At 43.6% G+C, this 19,085-nt stretch overlaps 2 protein-coding genes across 2 annotated transcripts in view; one reads left to right on the top strand and one right to left on the bottom strand.

Annotated features, from left to right (window-relative positions):
• Positions 1 to 424: 424 nt before the first annotated feature.
• LOC118832236 (60S ribosomal protein L19-like) lies at positions 425 to 1,422 on the bottom strand. The gene is made up of 2 exons (XM_036739635.1): positions 1,411 to 1,422; positions 425 to 1,008 (listed from the first exon to the last, which is right to left on the bottom strand). The coding sequence occupies exons 1-2, from the start codon at positions 1,420 to 1,422 to the stop codon at positions 505 to 507; spliced, it is 516 nt and encodes a 171-aa protein (XP_036595530.1). The 3' UTR covers positions 425 to 504.
• Positions 1,423 to 3,691: 2,269 nt separating this feature from the next.
• Positions 3,692 to 19,085, top strand: part of LOC118831376 (inter-alpha-trypsin inhibitor heavy chain H4-like) — a 33,063-nt gene continuing 17,669 nt past the window's right edge. Inside the window, exons 1-6 of the mRNA XM_036738697.1 lie at positions 3,692 to 3,831; positions 4,861 to 5,021; positions 13,528 to 13,632; positions 14,065 to 14,227; positions 14,455 to 14,565; positions 15,177 to 15,305. Coding sequence (XP_036594592.1) covers positions 3,751 to 3,831; positions 4,861 to 5,021; positions 13,528 to 13,632; positions 14,065 to 14,227; positions 14,455 to 14,565; positions 15,177 to 15,305 — 750 coding nt within the window. The 5' untranslated portion in view covers positions 3,692 to 3,750. The remainder of the gene's footprint in view (positions 3,832 to 4,860; positions 5,022 to 13,527; positions 13,633 to 14,064; positions 14,228 to 14,454; positions 14,566 to 15,176; positions 15,306 to 19,085) is intronic.

The following is a 19,085-nucleotide window of genomic DNA, read 5'->3' as shown; positions in this document are numbered from 1 at the left end:
AGCAAATGAGGAGAAATAAGTCATGTCTGAATGACAGAAGCCTGAGCTCTGGAAAGGCAGCATTTACAAGAACACAAGGAAGACAGAGACAGGGAGTGCCCTTGGGTATCTGAGAAAAAAATAGTTCTGCCTGCTTTGCAAGTTTCCACTTAAAGATTGTTTCAGTTCCTTCAGAAGAGGAAAAAAACATTTTTGTGTGTTAAGTTAGATTGATTTTTTTCTTCTTCAGTTCCTTCAGCACAGAAAAAACCCCACATTTTTGTGTATTAAGTTAAACTTTGGTCAGAATATAGAGCATAAAGCTATACAACAAATGGGAAAGCAGGTAAGACTGATCTTAGGTACAGGGAAAAAATTATTTTTCTAATCTGGGACTACGGGAAGTTAAATGCGCTAATACATTGTTGGTGGAGCTGTGCTTTGATTTTTTTTTTTGACAGTCTGTCAAGTTTTATTGTATAAGCCAAATAGAAGGGTACTATGTACAGAAGAGATAGGGGAGGATCATTTCTTAGTCTCCTCCTCCTTGGACAAAGTCTTGATGATCTCCTCTTTCTTAGCCTGCAGACGCTCTTCCCGACGCTTTCGTGCTTCCTTAGTCTTGGACCTGAGAGCTTCAGCCTGGTCAGCCAAGAGCTTCTTCCGGGCCTTGTCTGCCTTTGGTTTATGAATGTGCCCAATGAGGATTCGCTTATTCTTGAACACATTTCCCTTCACCTTCAAGTACAGGCTGTGGTACATGTGGCAGTCAGTCTTTTTGGATTCCCGGTGTCTTCGGAGCAGACGGCGCAGAATCCGCATTTGCCTCATCCATGTCACCTTCTCAGGCATACGAGCATTGGCAGTACCCTTTCTCTTACCAGTACCCATGTGCCTGCCCTTCCGTCGAGCCAGAGTATTTTTCCAGCATCTAGCACGAGAGTGCACAGTAATGGGCTTCTGGATGATCAGACCATCTTCAAAACAGTTTGGAGTTATTTGAGAGGAATGACTAAATTGTTCATGCTTCTTGATTGAGCAATATTATTTCTGGGTTCATAATCCAAGGAGGCCAAAGGCTAAAAGAAAGGTCCCTTTGTGTTAAAATGCTTCTGGTAGAGCTATTTGTAGCATAAAAAGGTTAAAAAGTTAAAAGTTTAAAAGTTAAAGTTAAAAAAAAATTGTGCCCATTGAGTGGGACATGCTTGAACAAATTGTGGTATATGTATACATTTGAATGTAATGGAATAGTATTTCACTATTAGGATCTATGCATATGAAGAATTTGGAGAACCACAGAAGATTTGTGTAAATTGATACAATGAAATGGCCAAATGAGAGACAGAGACAGAAAGAGAGAGACAGAGACAGAGAGAGACACACAGAGACAGAGACAGAGAGATGTTTACAGATTTGATCTTCACCACAAACCTGTGAGGTCATAAGTACTATTCTTATCCTTGGAGATTGAGGCTCAGAGAGGCTGAATGAGCTCATGTGAGAGAAGTAGACAAAGCCCACCACCCCATTTGAATCCCAGGCACACCCTCTTCGGCTATTTTGTTGGGAGCTGAAGGACAAAGCTGCTGCAGTGCTATCCTAAGTGTCTCATTCTCACCTTTTATCAGAACCAAAAGACTGTTAATGAAGATGGGGGATTCCAGAGTCCCTGGAAAAGTTCTCTTCCCAATCTTTGATTTAAGTGGGACCACCTATATAAACCCCTTATCTATCTCCTACAACTAAGAATACACATTTTTTTTGTATACTAATACTAATCTTTTTGCATAACCACCTTTGCTTTATGAATAGCCACCTTTTTTTACTTTGTTTCACACGATGTTACTTTGAATAATGCTTAACTTATGAATGCTGCCCTAATAACCTGAATGTAAGGAGACTCTTACGCATGCGTGGCTAGATTGCCATCTACCTTGCTATCTATCCCGGCTGGCCTGAACAAACAGCTACTTGCTTCACTCTTATTTGACTCTGTACTCGTATTTTGCAACCCTGACCTTGAGAACCCAGATTGGTGAGTACTGTGACTCTCGGGTCACTAAAAAATGTCAGTACTGTACCCTCCAGGAAATGAAATCGCTTCCATGTGAACTGTCTCAGGAAGATTCTAAAGATCAAAAGATCACCTGGCAGGATGAGATACCAAACACTGAGGTCCTTTCTCAAACTAAACTGTCAAGCATTCAAACTCTAGTGCAGAGAACACAACTATGATGGGCTGGCCTCGTTATTCAAATACCAAATGTACGCTTGGCTAAAAGACCATTTTATGGAGAACTCACATAGGGTAAGTGCTCCCATGGTGGTCATGACGAAGAAGTGATACAAGGACACTTTCAAGGTCTCTCTTAAGAACTTTGGGACTGATTGTGTGATATGGAAGACCCTGCCGCAGGACTGCTTGGCATGGTGGGAAGGTGCTGTGCTCTATGAGCAAAGCAGAATTGAAACAGCTCCAAAGAAACGTGCGATGTGCAAATTTAGAGAATCCACCCCAGGTGTTCCCACGGACTATTTGTGCCCAACATGTAGAACATTCTGAGCTCGTATTGATTTGATCAGCCACAGTCAGATACATAGTAACTTGACTCTAACATAGTGAGGTCATTTTGGTCCTCTTTGAGAATGAAGGACAACCAGCAACTGTCACAGTGTCTGGAGGGAGGATGTGAACCCAGGTCTTCCTCAGTCGGTGTCCAATTTTCTGTCTGCTTTGCTTCATTGTGTTTAAACTTGATGACTATAAAATATATTTAATATTTTATTTTCCCTAATTAAATATAAAGACAACTTTAACATTCTTTTGACTACAAAAATATAAACAAAGACAAAACTAAAGGATCACCAAAAAAGTCAAATACAATGGCCTATATAGACCAACCGAGGTACAAATTCCCCTTCCTCACTCTGTTAAGAAATGATAAATTTCTAAGAACCCAAAGTTTCATGTTTTATCAGTCACAATTGCTAACTTAGATGGTTTTACCTAACCTGTTTTTTTTTTTTTTTTTGTGGCAAGCTGCCGGGTGTGGGGGTGGACTAAGTTGGTGATTGGGAAATGATGTTTGTGTTGAAACAAAATATGACGGAATTGATCTGCCTCCTTTGGATTTCATGCTTTGCGCAGAAGACGGGAAAGGGAAGATGGGGGCCTCATGGAGCGTACTTGGGGCTTGTGTGTTCAAGTCATCTGCATCAGCTTCTTTTCCCTGTACTGATCTGTGAAGGGGAAACCTTGTCTTATTGAAACATTTTTAATATCTCTCAGGTCCTTTCATTGGTCTCTAGATATAATATGATATCCCTATAATAATAATATCCCTAGATATAATCACACTAGAATGACTTGAACTCAACTCTCAATTCTGCTCAAGCTTGAGATTTCCCCCTCCTTGTCTCTACCTCCCTTCTACCTCCAGCACTTGGGGTAACCTAGTCTAGGTCCTGGGGTATGGGGAAGGAAGCAATATCCTAGGTCCAATAGCAAAAAGGGAGGGTTGGTCTGTGGGCGGTACAACCTAGGGTACAGAGGGACAGAGGAGGAAACTGCATGACACTTCCCATCTGAGGGGGTGTTTTCCGACAGTACCAAGGCGTGCTAGGAGGTTGCTATCCTGGAGCCCTTCGTTTGGCCTGTTAAAACCCCTCCCCCTTCCCAACTTCCCGTAATCACTGCAGGGGGTGGTTATTGATTCACCGAAACCTCTAAAATCCTGGCCCTTCTAGCACCTTTGCCTCTGTCCAACCAGAATGGGGGCCCCAGCTCACACCCTGCCCTTCTCTATCCTCATCTTTCTGTTGGCTTCCTTTGTTTCTGTGGCTGCTCAGAAGGTACTTGGGTATCTGTGATTGAGGGCATATGTGTGGGAGAAAATGGATTTTGAGGGCATATGTAGGCATCTAGAAATACAATGGACTTGGGGTTTAGGGACCTGAGTTTGACTTCCAGGTCTATCCGAGGATGAATTTGGGCAAGTTGGTTTATCCCTTGGCCTCAGTTTCTTAATCTGAAAAAAATGAGGTGCTTGGACTAGATAACCTCTATGTGTCTTTAGGCTACCGTGATGACCTTATGTTGGTAAAATGGGCACAAGGGAATGTGGGTGTGAATATGTACAGATGAATGTCTGAGCTGGCACATGGCTATTGGGTGTTTGTGCATCTGTAATATGGGCTAATAATAGCACCTACTTCCCAGGGCAGTTGTGAAGATTGAATGAAATATCTGTAAAGTGCTTTGCCAACCTTAAAGCTAGCTATTACATTGTCATTACGACCATCTATCATCTATTATATTACGAATATAGAAAAGTTGGAATGAGTTTGTTCTTACTGAGAATGAAGCAGGGTATCTACATCCCCTACTGTACTGGCAAGGACCCCAAGAACAGAAGGGCATGACTCAGAAGCCAGAGCTCCAGTGACATGGTTTCCCTGTGAAAAGAATCAGGCCAAAAAGAGAGAAGTCCCTAGGATCTCAGGACCAAACGTACTCAGTCTTTGTTCTCTCCACCTTTAAGAATAAAAGATGAACTGAAGTCACTTGCTCGGTTACCCAGAAGCTTGAGCAGAGGCAGAATCAAGACCTAAGTCTCTGATTCCCAACTCAACTCATCCTATATTGACATATTCTTCTGACCAGGCCCATAGGAATTAAATAATATTATTCCCCTCTCTCCTAATTGGGTTACATTGAGAAACTCGGGCTCTGTTACTTCTTCCATGCGATGATTAATGGCATTTGTGAATTGTTCTGCCTCCAGGGTTCAGGGAAGTGGGGATAAGACTGTGAAGGAGGCAGAATCATAGGCCAGATCTTCTCCCCTTGGTGACCTCCCCATTCTCTCAATCCCACCCTAGAATGGTATTGACATCTACAGTCTCACCCTGGACTCCAGGGTCACATCTCGCTTTGCCCACACCACCGTCACCAGCCGAGTGGTCAACAAGGCGCAAGAGGCCCAGGAAGCTGTCTTCCAGGTGGAGCTGCCCAAATCAGCCTTCGTCACCAGCTTCTCCATGTAAGTACTGATCCTGGATGACCTACTCCCCTCCCCTCCAATTTTCCTCCTCTCTGTGATGCCTTATCCCCCATATCTCAACTTTCTCTGCTTCCTATCTCCCTTATGAATATAGTCTAAGGAGCAGGACTCATGGCCTGATTATATATGCACCCAACATGCAGGGTATGGTTAATGAGCAGAGTGGAGCTGAGACTTTAATACAAGGAAATAAACATGACTTCATATGAATCACAAAGTCTTGGTAGGATGAGAGTCATGACTGGAGCCAATTAGGCAGAAGAGGATTGAAAAACCACCTTCCTGAAGCTGCCCAAGGTAGACTTATCACCAACTTTCCATAGAGGTGGTGAGTCTGGACCTTCCCCCAACCCCATACCTCCTCCCCCTCTCTGTGACATACCCCCCCATCAACTTCCTGTGCTCCCCATCTCTCCTAAGAGTAACTATTCATGACTTCAAGTGTCTGTACATCAATGAATACAGTATGGATAATAAATAAAGTCAACTTGAGGTTTTAACACAAGGAAGAAAATATAACCTCATTGGAATCACATCCTTTACTGAATGGAAATTCATGAACATGTGGGTAGCAATATAAGTGATGAGCATTTGGGCTAGGACGAAGAGAGAAACAGAGGAATGTTAGTTTTAAAGTATACTACTATACACTGTTTGGTCAGATAGGGGCTATGGATGATGTTTTCCTAATTTTAAGGGACTGAGGCATTCACCACCTTTGTAATTTCTTTTTTTTAATTTCTTTTTTATTTAGTTTACAACACTCAGTTCCACAAGTTGTTGAGTTCCAAATTTTCTCCCCCTCCTTCTCCTCCCCCACCCCCCAAGATGGCATGTAATCTGATATAGGTTCTACATACATTAGACTTATTTTCCCAGTAGTCAAGTTGTAAAGAAGAATTATAACCAATGGAATGAACTATGAGAAAGAAGAAACCAAAAACAAAAAAGAAAAAAAGAGAGAGAGCAAATAGTTTGCTTCAATCTGCATTCAGACTCCATAACTCTTTCTCTGGATGTGGATAGCCTTTTCCATCATGAAGCTTTTGGAGTGTAATTTCTAAGGTAGAATTAATAAAACTTGATAATTGATTGTATACAAGGGGTAAGGCAGAAGAAAGATTCAGAGACTGACAAAAATTGGAGACTGAATGGTGCACAGAGAAAAAAACTGAGAGAAAACAAATGTAGGGGAAAGATAATGAGTTCAATATTGTATATACCGAGCTCAAGATGCAGATGGGACATCCAGGTGGAGATATCCTGAAGGCACTTGGAGATATCATTCCGGAGCTCAGAGCAGAGGTCTGAGCTAGAGACATAAACTGGCTGTCATCTGCACATACATGCTCATTGAAAATAGGGGAGTGAATGAGATCTCTGAGAGAGAAAGAAGAGGGGAGAAAAGAGACCCTTAGGGAACAACTTCATTGAGGGGGTTAGAAGAGGAAAAGGAGCCACCAAAAGAGACAGAGAAGGAGAGGTAGAAGGAAAGCCAGTAAAGCACAGTGTCTCTGGAGTCGAGGGAATTGATGTATGGGTTGGAGGGATACTGCAGTTGTGTGGTGATCTGTGACCTTGAGGTTTCTTTGACCTTGAGATTCTCTGATTTCCAGTGTCCTCTTCTCTCCAGCGACCTCCTATTACATTCTTCATTGTTCTCCTTATCACCCCCTCCTCCTAGAGGTACCTAGAGGAGGACAGTAGAAGGTGAGCAGTGAGAAAAGTGGCAGATTGTGTCTCACCCGACTCAGAACACAAGCTCTCACCTCTCTTCCCCTCCATTTTTCTCTCTTCTCTTCCCTAGTCCCCTTTGCCCTCTCCTCTCCTCGGGGCGGTTCCCAGACAGATTTTGTAATGTTTGTAGTGGGGCAGTGAACTCCTTCTCTGGCCTTCCCTTGGTCATAGCAGGAAATGGAGGAGGGGCAGAGGACCTGGGACAGGCAGTGAAAGGAAGCTAAGATGAGGAAGAGAGGACAGTCTATTAGAAGGGAAGTCTAATTAGAATAGCTCAGTCTCAAGGAAGAGCCTTGTCTAGACAGGATGGTGTGAATGAGGTCCAACTGCAGAGACAGGAGTTTGAACCCTGTGACTTCTGGATGTCCCCCCCCACCCAGGATGAGGGACTCTGATTCTATGTCTAGGCTGGAAGGAGAGGTGTGGTGAATCACATTAGGCCTGAAGAGCCTAACATGTCCTCAGAGCATCTCAGCCTCTCTGGGGTGGGCAACAGTTTCATCCATTTGGAAATGAGACCAAATCCTTGTCCCCATCCTGACCCAGCACAGACATTTCTCCCAGGGTAGGGCCACACGGGCCATACCACAGGTGGTATGAGCTGCCTGGAGCTTTGTCCTCCTGGTTGGGAGCTCCTAATCTCAAGGGTTGGTCATATCTCTTGACTTGCTGGATGTTGCAGGGACCCGCCTTGGGGACCTTTAGTTCCCTGAGATAAGGGGGCAGGGGAATTTTTGTCTTGATTTCAAAATCCTATAGCAGAGGTGTAACTGGAGGGAGCCTGGATTTTTCTGGAGCCTCGGATCAGCACCCACTAAAGTAGCTATCCAGGCTCTAGAACCAGAATGTCACAGTCGTAGGAGATCTTAGTGACTCTTGCCCAAGCAACTTCTTTTCCAGATGGGGAGACTAAGGCCAAGAGAAAGTAAAAGACAGACAAACTCATACAGTGAGTTAAGGGTAGAGCTAGGAGGAGGCTCCTGCTAGGTGGTACAATGGTGGGGTGGATAGAGCACTGTCCCTTAAGTCAGAGAGACTTGAATTCAAATCCTGCTCCTGACATTTAATAGCTATGTGACCCTCAGTCTCAGTTTCCTCATCTGTAAAATGAAGATAATGGGATGTTAATACCACCTGCTTCACAGGGCTATTTTGAGGATCAGGTGACACAACACTTGCAAAGTGCTTTTGCAAGCCTTAAAATGCTGTGTAAATTCTAGCCCCGGAGAAGACAGGCCCGGACTATTCCACTCTTCATCTCTAGTCCCATGTCCAGCTCTGTCCTGTATTTGATTTTACTGTTTCCTGAAACCATCAAACCCTATGTTCATATTTGTGACTGCATATCATTTGTACACCAATAATTTACTAAAAATCCCCCTTCGAGGAGGTGATGGAGAACAGTCCTATGGAATTATATTTTTTCTATTCATAGGAAAGTGGCCCAAACACTTCTTGGTTAATCTAGAAACTGTATTAGACGCTCTTGAATATTTGGAGATAATTATAGCAACATTGGATATCTAGGGGGTGCAGTGGATAGAGTGCTGGGCCTGGAATCAAGAAGACTCGTCTTCCTAAGTTTAAATCTGGCTGCAGACACATACTAGCTGTATGGCCTTGGGCAAGTCACTTAACCCTATTTGCCTCAGCTTCTTCATGGAGAAGGAAATGGCAAACTACTCTAGGATCTTTGCCAAGAAAACTCCAAATGGAGTCACAAAAGAGTTGGATATGACTAAAACAACTGAACAATGACAAAATAGCAACATCTTGAGATTGTCATCTCCTATCTCCATGCTTTTGCAGTGGTGTTCCTCACACCTGGAACACACTCCCCTTTCATTTCTGTCTCTTGGAATCTTTACCTTCCTTGTGCCACTTCTTACAGGAAGTCCTTCCTGACGTCCAGTGTTTGGTGCTCTCTTCCCCTGGCTCAAAACAACTCCATTTTGTCTCCCTAGCACAGAGCTTTGCGTATAGTAGGCACTTACTATATAGCTGGGCCCTCTTCTCTCTGTCTCTGTCTGTCTCTCTCTCTCTCTCTCTCTCTCTCTCTCTCTCTCTCTCTCTCTGTCTCTCTCTCTCTCTCTCTCTGTCTCTCTCTCTCTGTCTCTGTCTCTCTCTCCGTCTCTCTCTCTGTCTCTCTCTCTCACACACACATATATTTCATATCTCATCATTTAGGTCTCATAGGTTCAATTTCTTCTCTACAAGTGATTTTTATATTTATACATCCAGCCCTCATCTCTCTTAAGCTCCAGTTCCCCATCATAAACCTCTTGCTAGACATTCCCAATTGGATGTCCCATAAGCATCTCAAACTCAGCATGTACAAAGCAGTGCATATTATTATTTATAATAATAACTAACATGTACATAGCACTTTAAAGTTTGAAAGTGCATTACTTATATTATCTTCTTTGATCTTAGGAACAACCCTGTAGGTTAGATGCTATTATTATCATCCGCATTTTATGAATGAGGAAACTGAGGCTGAGAGCAATTAAGTGCCTTGCCTCTTTTGGCTAATAATTGTCTGAGATAGGATTTGAATTCAGGTTTTCCTGACTCCAAGTCTAGCACCCTATGTATTGCACTACATTCCTCCCTAAACATAGCCTTTCTCCTAACTTCCTATTTCTTTTTAGAGTACCACTATCTTTCCAGCAACCCAGATTCCCAACTTTGTAGTCATTCTCTGCTCCTCTATTTCCTCTGCTACCACCATATGTAATGAGTCTTGGATTCTACCTCCATGGCATCTCTCGTATCTGTGCCCTTCTCTCTAACCATGTCGCAACTATCCTCGTCCAGTCCCCTAACATCTCTTGTATCTGGACATCTGGACTCTTGTAATAGCCTTCCAATCGATGTCCTCACTTTTGGTCTTTCCATTCTCCAATCTCTCCTTCACAGAGATATATAATTACTATCCTTGAAGTACAGCTTCCACAATGTCGCTTCTCCACTCAAGGAGCTTCAGAAGTCCTCTGTCGCCACTGGGGTAAAACATAAACTCCTCTGTTTATCTTTTAATTTTTTTATTAATAGCTTTGCCTTTGACATTACCTATATTTCAGAGAGGGAGAGAGCGTCAGAGTCAATAAACGTTGATTAATGCATTAGGCACTGGGGATACAAAGAAAGGCACGACATAGTCCCTGCCCTCGAGGATCTCACAATCTAACGGCAGAAGACAACGCATAGAAAGAAGCTAAAAAGGTGGGGGCGGGGATGGTACCAGCGTGGTGGCATGATTGAGGCATTTCCCAATGTGCTCTCCACCTTTCTCACCCAGAAAACCATCCTTTATAATGAAGAATTTGAAAAGGAAAAGAAAAAGAAAAACAGTTGAGCAAAACTAAACAACATGTAAACCAAGTCCAACATCATACGTGGAGTTCTACACTCAGACTCCCCCACCTCTGCAAAGAAGATTGGAGCTTGCACTCTCTCCTTTGGGGCCAAGCTTGGTTACTCTAATTTCACTGCCTTAGGTTTCATTTGTTTTGTCCTAGTTCTTTGCAGTTACATTGTTGCACTCTGAGTATGTTACTTTCCTAGTTCTGCTTGCTTCATTTTCTGTCAGCTCTTATACATTTTCCCATGCTTCTCTGTATTTTTCTCATCCATCATTATTTCAATGTCACAGTGATATTCCATTATATTCATGTACCAGAACATATCTAGCCATTCCCTTATTGACAGGCATCTATTTCATTTCTGGTTCTTTGCTACAAAAAGTATTCCTATAAGTATTTTAGTGTGTATGAGATCTTTCTTTTTATGATCGACTTCCCTGGCAGGTTCCCTGCCTAGCAGTGGAACTTCTGGCTCAAAAAGTATGAACATTTTAGTTATCTTCTTAGCATAATTTGAATTGCTTTCCAGAAGCATTGGATGAACCCACAGTTCCATTAGCAATGCATTAGTGTGCCTATCTATTTGATAAGAATTGCTAGGGAAACTGGAAGACCGGCTTAGGCTTGGACCACCATCTTATACCATACGCCACAATAAACTCAAAATGGAAAATGACCTGAATATTAAAGGTCACATCATTTTTTTTAAATTAGGATTAGAAGAGAAGATCAGATACCTTTTACAACTTAGGCTAGGGAGAAAATTCTTAACCAAACAAGGGATAGAAACTGTCACAAAAGATAAAACAAATATTTTTGATTTCATGAAATTAAAAAGCATTTTCAGGAAAAAAACAATATAAATAAGTTAAGAGAAGTGATTGGGGGAAAATCTTTGCATCATCTATCTCTGATGAGAGTTTAATATCCAATATACACAGGGAATGAATTCAATGATAGAAGACCAAAAATCATTCCCAATTGATAACTAGTCAAAAGCAGAATTGTAAGCGATTAACAACCATCTGAAAGACTGTAGTAAAAGAAATGCAAATCAAAGCAATGCTGAGACTTGACTGTATGCCCAGCAAGTTGGGCAAAAATGACAAAGCATGGGAATAGTCAATTCTGGAGGAATTGTAGAAAGACAGGCACAGCGTGAGACTTTTTAAGTCCTTCCCAATCTTGCTTCATCATAGACTTGCTTCGTATTACTTTTCTTTGCACACTCTAATTTCCAGCTAAGGGAACCAATTTTACGATTTCTGTACGGGACATTCCATCTCCCACTTTTGTGCCCTTCCTCAGATTGTCCTCCACTCCTGGGGTGTTCTTCCTTCTCACTCCCGCCTCTCAGGATCCCTATCTCCCTTCAAAATTCCCCATGGGAAGCCTTTTTTGTTTTTCCCAGTTGTTAGAGCTATCCCCACTTCCCACCCCATATCACACACACAAAAATTGCTTTGTGTGTACTTAATACTTTGTGTGCACATATGGTCACCCTCCAGTACGCAGCAAACTTCCTAGGGACAGGAATTGCTTCCCTTTTGCTGTTCAATCCCAAGCAACTGGCACAGTGCCTTAATAGAACAGGTGTTCAATAAATGCTTTTCAAGTTGAATTAAATTGAATTTTCCCAAGAAAGTCCCTGAGGCAGGGCCTAGGAAAATAGGGGCACAGGAAAAAATCCAGATAGGTTGGTTGGTTCTCTGACTTTCCTCTCCTCTGAGAGTTCATGGTCTGGTGGAGGAGATAGGACTTCCATTTGGGTCAACTGAACCAGTGTTCATTAACAAGCTACAGTATGGTGTGCAAAGTTTTGTTCTTTGCCTGGGGAGACTGAGGAGGATGGGATGGAGAACCTGCTGGAAAGAAGTTGATCGTCTAAAGATGAATGAATAACTCTGACTTGCGAGAGACAGAGCTAAGAAAAAGGGAGAAATCTAGACAGGCCCATGAGGAATAATGGCAGCAGAGATCAACTGCAGATCGAGGTTGGGAGAGAGGAGTCAGCAAAGGCTTCATGGAGGAGAGACTTCCATGGGCAGAAATGGAAGTTAGGAGAAGTCATTCGAGGCAGATGACTGAAGGCACCAAGATGGTCCAGGATAGAGTGAGAACACGGAATGAGGAGTTCTCTAGTTTGGGTGGTTCTAAAGTGCATGAAGGGATCTTGGGGCTGCTAAGTGGTGCAGTGGGTACAATTCTGGACTGTGGGTCAGGAAAATCTGAATTTGAACCTGGCCTTAGGCACTGACAAACTGTGTGGCCCTGGGCAAGTTACTAAACTGCTCTGGGACTCGGTTTCCTCATCTGTAAAAAGGGCATAATAATAACACCTAAGCAAGAGAGTGGTTGTGAGAATACATGTATGTGTGTGTGTATGTATATATACACTTATATGTTTCTTTGCTAACTTTAATAAATTATAGACATACTTTTGATTATTTTTATTTTTTACATATTAATATACTATAACAATATATTATAATTAATATATTATGTTATATAAAATAACAATACAAATTATATTATATATGTTTTTAATTTATACTTTATTTTATTCTTAATTAGTTTCTGGACAGATATGTAGAAGCCAGAATACGGAGGACCTGAAACGCTAGGATTAGCAGTTTTTATTTCACAGCTTTAAATTGGCCATAGGGAGCCATGGAGGGTTTTTGAGCCAAAAGAAGCCTTAGGAAACCCATAAAGGATGGGTTGGAAAAAGGTGAGACTGAAGTTAGGGAGAGCAGGTTGGAGGCTCAATCAATAAACGTTTATTTAGCACTGTCCTAGACGATGGGGATACAAAGACAAGAGCTTATATGCTGTCCAGAAAAATAACATGTTCACTTACCAAAAAATACAAAGTATATACAAGGCAAATATAAACTAATATAGGGGGATAGGATAGGTATTGGTATCTAGGAGGATCAGAGAACTAAGAGGTGGTACTAGAGCTGAGCTTTAATTCAAGGATTTGGTGGAGCAGAGATGAAGGGTGCATTTCAGTCATGGGGCACAGCCTGGGCAAAAGTACAGAGATGGGACATGGAATGTTTTGTACAGGGAACAGCAAGTGGGACAGTTTGGGTATAAAGTCCAGTTTGTGAAGGAGAATCATGTGTAATAAGCCTGAAAGTATAGCCTGTAGCCAGTGGTGAAGGATTTTAAATGATAAACAGAGGAATTTGTATTGGAACCATTCGGAACAAGGAAGGACAATCTAGAATAGTTAGGTTGCATCATGGACATTAAGTTATCTGCCAGGTCAGAATTCAACCTCCTCCCTCCTCTGTCCCTCCAGCCTTCTTCCCTCAGCCCCCACCTTGCTCCTTCCCTGAGGCTTCCCTATGGCCCCCTTCTCTCTCCCTCCTCAGGATTATTGATGGTGTGACATACCCAGGGGAGATCAAGGAGAAGGCAGCTGCCCAGGAGAAGTACAGCTCAGCTGTAGCCAGGGGTCAGAGTGCTGGCATCATCAGGTAAGGTCCGTGGCAGGGCTTGGGCTGGGGCAGCCAGGGCATCAGAAAGTCCCACACAGCCAAGCCCCTGCCTGAGAGCACCTCCTGCCTTGCCTGTTTAGGCTGTGGCCATTCTGCCATCAACCTCTACATGGCCAACTCCCTGCCGGAGAGCACCTCCTGCCCTGCCTGTTCAGGCCATGGCCACTTTGCCATCAGCCTCTACACGGCCAACCCCCTGCCTGAGAGCACCTCCTGCCCTGCCTGTTCAGGCCGTGGCCACTTTACCATCAGCCTCTACATGGCCACCCCCCGCCTGAGAGCACCTCCTGCCCTGCCTGTTTAGGCTGTGGCCACTTTGTCATCAGTCTCTACGTGGCCAAGCTCTGCCCAAGCTCCCACTGCCCACTCTGTCCATTCCCAGTAGCACTAAGGCGCCAACCTCCCACCCAGGGCCACAGGGAGGAATCTGGAAAAGTTCCAGGTGTCTGTCAATGTGGCTCCAACTGCCAAGGTCACCTTTGAGCTGGTCTATGAGGAGCTGTTGAAGAGGCAGCTGGGGAAATATGAGCTAATGCTGAAGGTCCGGCCCCAACAGCTGGTCAAACATCTGCAGGTAACAGGGCTCAACCCTAAGACTCCTCCTCTGGGAAGGCTGCTCTGATGCACTCATTCTACTCCTCACCCCCACCAGACAAGACTGTTTCTCTCCCCTTACCCCCACCTCCAAGCAGGGCCTCCCTGGGGCCAGAGGCTCTTCCTCCTCAGATCAGGGGTTCCCTGAGCAGAGCTCACTCCCTCCTCCAGACTTCTTCTCATGTCTTATCCCTCTCCACCCCACAGATAGATGTCCACATCTTTGAGCCTCAGGGCATCAGCTCCCTGGAGACTGAGAGCACCTTCATGACCAAGAACCTGGCAAAAGCCCTTACCACGACACAGAACGAGACCAAGGTCAGACTCTGAGACCTGGGGGAACAGAGTAGAACAGAGTCTGGGCCCTATCCCACATAGCCCAGTCTTCATCCCATCTGATTTCCAGAGGCTTGGGGTGTCCCAGACTCTATAGAATGTCAGAAGTGAAATAAGCTTAAAGTCCAGTTAATCCAACCCTTTGCTATACAGATAGGGAAACTGAGGTGCAGAGGGGAGGTGACTTACCCTAGAGCCAGTTTCCTCATTCCCTAATTCCAGTGCCTGTTCTCTGGGCTCAGCCCTAGACTGGGGGAAGGAGTCTCTGATCCCCAAATGTAATGGCCACTAGTCACAACAGGGACAGGAGAAACTGAGGTAGGGTGGGACAGGGATTGGGCAGGTCATTGAGGTTACCAGGTTGTCAAGCCTCAGAGAAGGACCACCCCGAGAGTAGAGGCAGTTCAGCTTTTCCACTGGCTCTTGGCTAAGGCCAGTCCCAGAGAGGGAAGAAGGAGGTCCTAGTGGGAAAGATTATCCACCATGTAGCCCATGCTGTCTCTCAGCTTCCCCAGCTTTGGGGGCACTGGAAGGGCTTGTAACTCCTTTTGACCTCTCAGCTAACTCCTCAGCACCAGCTTCTTCTCCTCCAGGCTCACATAGTGTTCAAGCCATCTGTGGCCCAGCAGCAGAAGGAGCCCGGGAAGCTGGACACGATTCTGGATGGTAACTTCATTGTGCGTTATGATGTAAACCAGGCCACTGCTGCAGGGGACATCCAGGTGAGGAGGGCTGCAAGGCTCTGGGAACCCTGTGGGAAGGAGGCAGCTACTTTTCCATCCAGGAAAGGTAGGTAGGTGCACAGACTGAATAGAGTCTGGAATCAGGAAGAACTGTGTTCAAATCCAGTCTCAGACACATACTAGCTGTGTGACCTTGGGCAAGTCATTTAATCTTTTGTCTGCCTCAGTTTCTTAATTGTAAAACAGGAATAATAATAGCACCTATATCCCAGGGTGGTTGTGAGGTTCAAATTAGACAATATTTGTGAAGCAGTTAGCACAGTCCAGCACGTACTTGATGAATGCTTGTTCCTGGCCCTCCTCCCACTAGCTTTTGCTTTTAGCATGGCTAGAGACTTTGGGAGAAATCGATCAGTTAGCAAACATTGCTAATCTCTTCTGTGGGTTTAGTTCTGTGCTCAGCCCTATCGTGAGGAAGACACATGATGTGCAAACCAGGACCCTGCCCTCTGAGAGGGATAACATATACATACATACATATGGATATATGTATAACATATACATACATATATGTATTTAAAATATACCTGTTGATATATTTTATTTTTATTTCACCATCAATTTCAAATATATCCTTTCTGTTTCCCCTCCCATACAGTCTCCTCTTACAATAAAGAATAAAAAAGAAAAAAATGTTCATTAAAACCAACCGGCATATCAACCAATCCAATGTCACATGTAGTATTCTCTACCCATAGTCCCCTACCTCTGCAAAGGAGGGAGGGAGAAGTATTCTCCTCTGCTTTCTTCAGGGCTAAGCTTGGTTAATATAATTGCACAACATTCAAGTTAGATATTTTGTGCTGTCTTTTTTCTATTTGCTTTATTATATTCATTGAATATATTCTTTTCTTTCTTTTGCATGCTTTACTTTGAAATAGTTCCTTTAGGTCCTTCACTGTGATCTTCACGTTCAACATCTCTTACAGTAGTATCCCATTACATTCATGCCCACAATTTGTTTAACCACGCCCCACTTGATAGTCGTCTCCTTTGTTTCCAGTTTTGTTTTGTTTTGTTTTTTGCTATTGCAGATAGTGCTGCTATAAATATTTTGAGGGATATATTGGACATTTTTTATCATTAACCTACTTGGGATATATGCTTACCAGAGTGATCTCTGGGTAAAGAGCACATTGTAGTCAATTTCTTAGCATCGTTCTCATATCGCTTTTCAGTGTGATTTACCAGTTCAAAGCTCTTTTGTTGTTTGGTGGTTTCAGTGACCCCATTTAGGGTTTTCTTGGCAGAGATACTGGAGTGGCTTGCCATTTCCAGCTCATTTTACAAATGAGGAAACTGAGGCAAACAGGGTTAAGTGACTTGCCCAGGGTCATATAGCTACTAAGTGTTTGAGTTCAGGAAGATGAGTCTTCTTGACTCCAGGCCCAGCAGTCTATCCATTGCACCACCTAGCTGCCAACAATACTTAGCGTGCTTGTCTTTCTACAACCCATTAACGTTTGCCATTCTCATTTTTTGTCATCTTTGGAAATTTGCTGGATGTGAGGTGAAACCTCCTGAGTTGTTTTAATTTACATTTTAATTCCTATTTGTCATTTGGAGAAATTAGTTCTCTTCCTCCTCCCTCCCTTCCTCCATGAGGGATCCTCTTTTTGCTGATGGTTTTTCCCCATCCTGTGTGTTTTCTTGTCTGCTTCCATTATGAGAGGGGATGACCTTTATTGTCCTCCACCTTGCATCTTGGGAGGCATGCTATGTTTTCAGACCCATAACTCCCTGTGCCTTAACTACAGAGGATATAGACAGTAAAAGCAATGGAAAGTAGTTCAGAAGAGGTCAGTGTTTTGTGCTTCTTTAGGCTTAGATCCCATCCTGCCCTGCCATGTTATAGTTCATGGAATCAGAGGATCAGAGATTTAGAGCTGAAAGGGAACTTCTCACTCATCTAGTCCAATCACCTCATTTTCATCATCACCACCATCATCATCACCATAATCACCACCATCACCATCACCACCATCATCATCACCACCATCACCACCACCATTATCATCATCACCATCACCATCATCACCATCACCACCATCATCATCACCATCATCACCACCATCATCATCACCATCACCACCATCATCATCATCATCACCACCATCATCATCACCACCACCATCATCACTACCACCACAACCACCACCACCACCACCACCACCATCATCATCATCATCACCATCACCACCACCACCATCATCATCATCCCCACCTCCACCATCATCTTCACAATAGCAGTTAGCATTTATATAGCTATGTGCCAGACACTATGCTAAGCAGTTCACAAATATTATCTCATTTGATCCTCACAACTCTAGGAAGGAGGCGCTATTATTATCCCCATTTACAGTAAAGGAAACTGAGGCAAGCAAAGGTTAAGTGACTTGTCCAAGGTCACACAGCTAGTAAGTCTTTGAGGCTGAATTTGAACTTGGGTCTTCCTGACTCTAGGCCCAGCACCCAATCCACTGGGCTGCCTAGATGAGGCCACACAGATGGTCAGTGGCAGAGTCAGGGTTTCAAACTTTTGGCCTGTCTTTCACCGCCCTTTCCCCAGATCAGTGAACTACATTCCTGCCATCCTTCTCCCATGTTGTCTGACCCTATCTTGTACTACTTTGCTTAGTTTCCTTTCAAAAACATTTTATTTTATTGATTATTTTTTCTTTTTCACCTCGTTGTCATATTACAATGACTATACTGCCCCAGACAGAACCAACCATCCTTTGTAAAGAAAAAGAAAAAAGAAAGAATGCAGTGAAACAAATAATCAATGCAGTGGCCATGTTTGAAAGTGCATGCCCCATTCTGAACCAGATGCTCACCACCTCTTTGCTGAGAGGGAGAGGGTGGGGGCATGCTTCACCAATTCCTCTGAAGTTATAGTTGTTTCTTGAGTTCCCTGAGGGCAAGGACCCGGTCCTAGGCACCCCTGTCCTCATCTCCACTTTGTTTGGCACCTGGGGCATGTTTGTTTAATGAATGAATGGCAGGAGGATATAGGGCACAGAGTCCAGAAGCCTTAGAACCCAGAAAACTTAACTTCTAGTGCTGGTTGTCATTAACTCCATGTTCAAGTTTTCTAAAGGCAGTCTTCAACTGACAGTCAGCTCCTTTCATGACCTACAAAATAAGGGATAAACTCACTTATCCTACCCACCTGATGGGGTCCCAGGAGGAAAGGAAAGATCTTTGTCAACATTCAAATGTCACAGGCGTGTGAAGAGGTAGATGCTGAGTGGTCAAGGAAGGCCCCTGCTCAGTGCAGAGCACTTGAGTGGGGCCTTGGACAACAAGCCAGATTGAGAGATTAGCTGGTGGGTATTTCTGGTCTGAGGAGAGGGGAAGGGCAGGATAGAAGCAGGAGAAAAGAGAGGGCTAACACACTAACAACAACAGCAATAGTCATAACCACTATTCACGTGGCGCTTCAGTGTTTGCAAAGTGCCTTATACATATTATTTCATTTATCCTCACAACAACTCTACAAGCCAGGTCCTATTTGTCACCCCCATTTTATAGGTTGAAGGAGCTGAGATCAAGAGGTAAGTGACTTGTCTAGGGTTGGTTGTTATTCAGTCGTGCCTGATTCTTCATGACGCATTTGGGGTTTTCTTGGCCAAGATATTGGAGTGGCTTGCCATTTTCTTCTCCAGCTCATCTTATAGATGAGGCAACTGAGGCAATCAGGCTCACATTGCTAGTAAGTGCCTGAGGCCATACTTGAAATCAGGAAGATGAATCTTC

The sequence above is a fragment of the Trichosurus vulpecula genome, chromosome 9 (genome assembly GCF_011100635.1).
Source record: "Trichosurus vulpecula isolate mTriVul1 chromosome 9, mTriVul1.pri, whole genome shotgun sequence".
Lineage (NCBI taxonomy): Eukaryota > Metazoa > Chordata > Mammalia > Diprotodontia > Phalangeridae > Trichosurus > Trichosurus vulpecula.
This window is presented reverse-complemented; position numbering and strand designations above follow the sequence as displayed.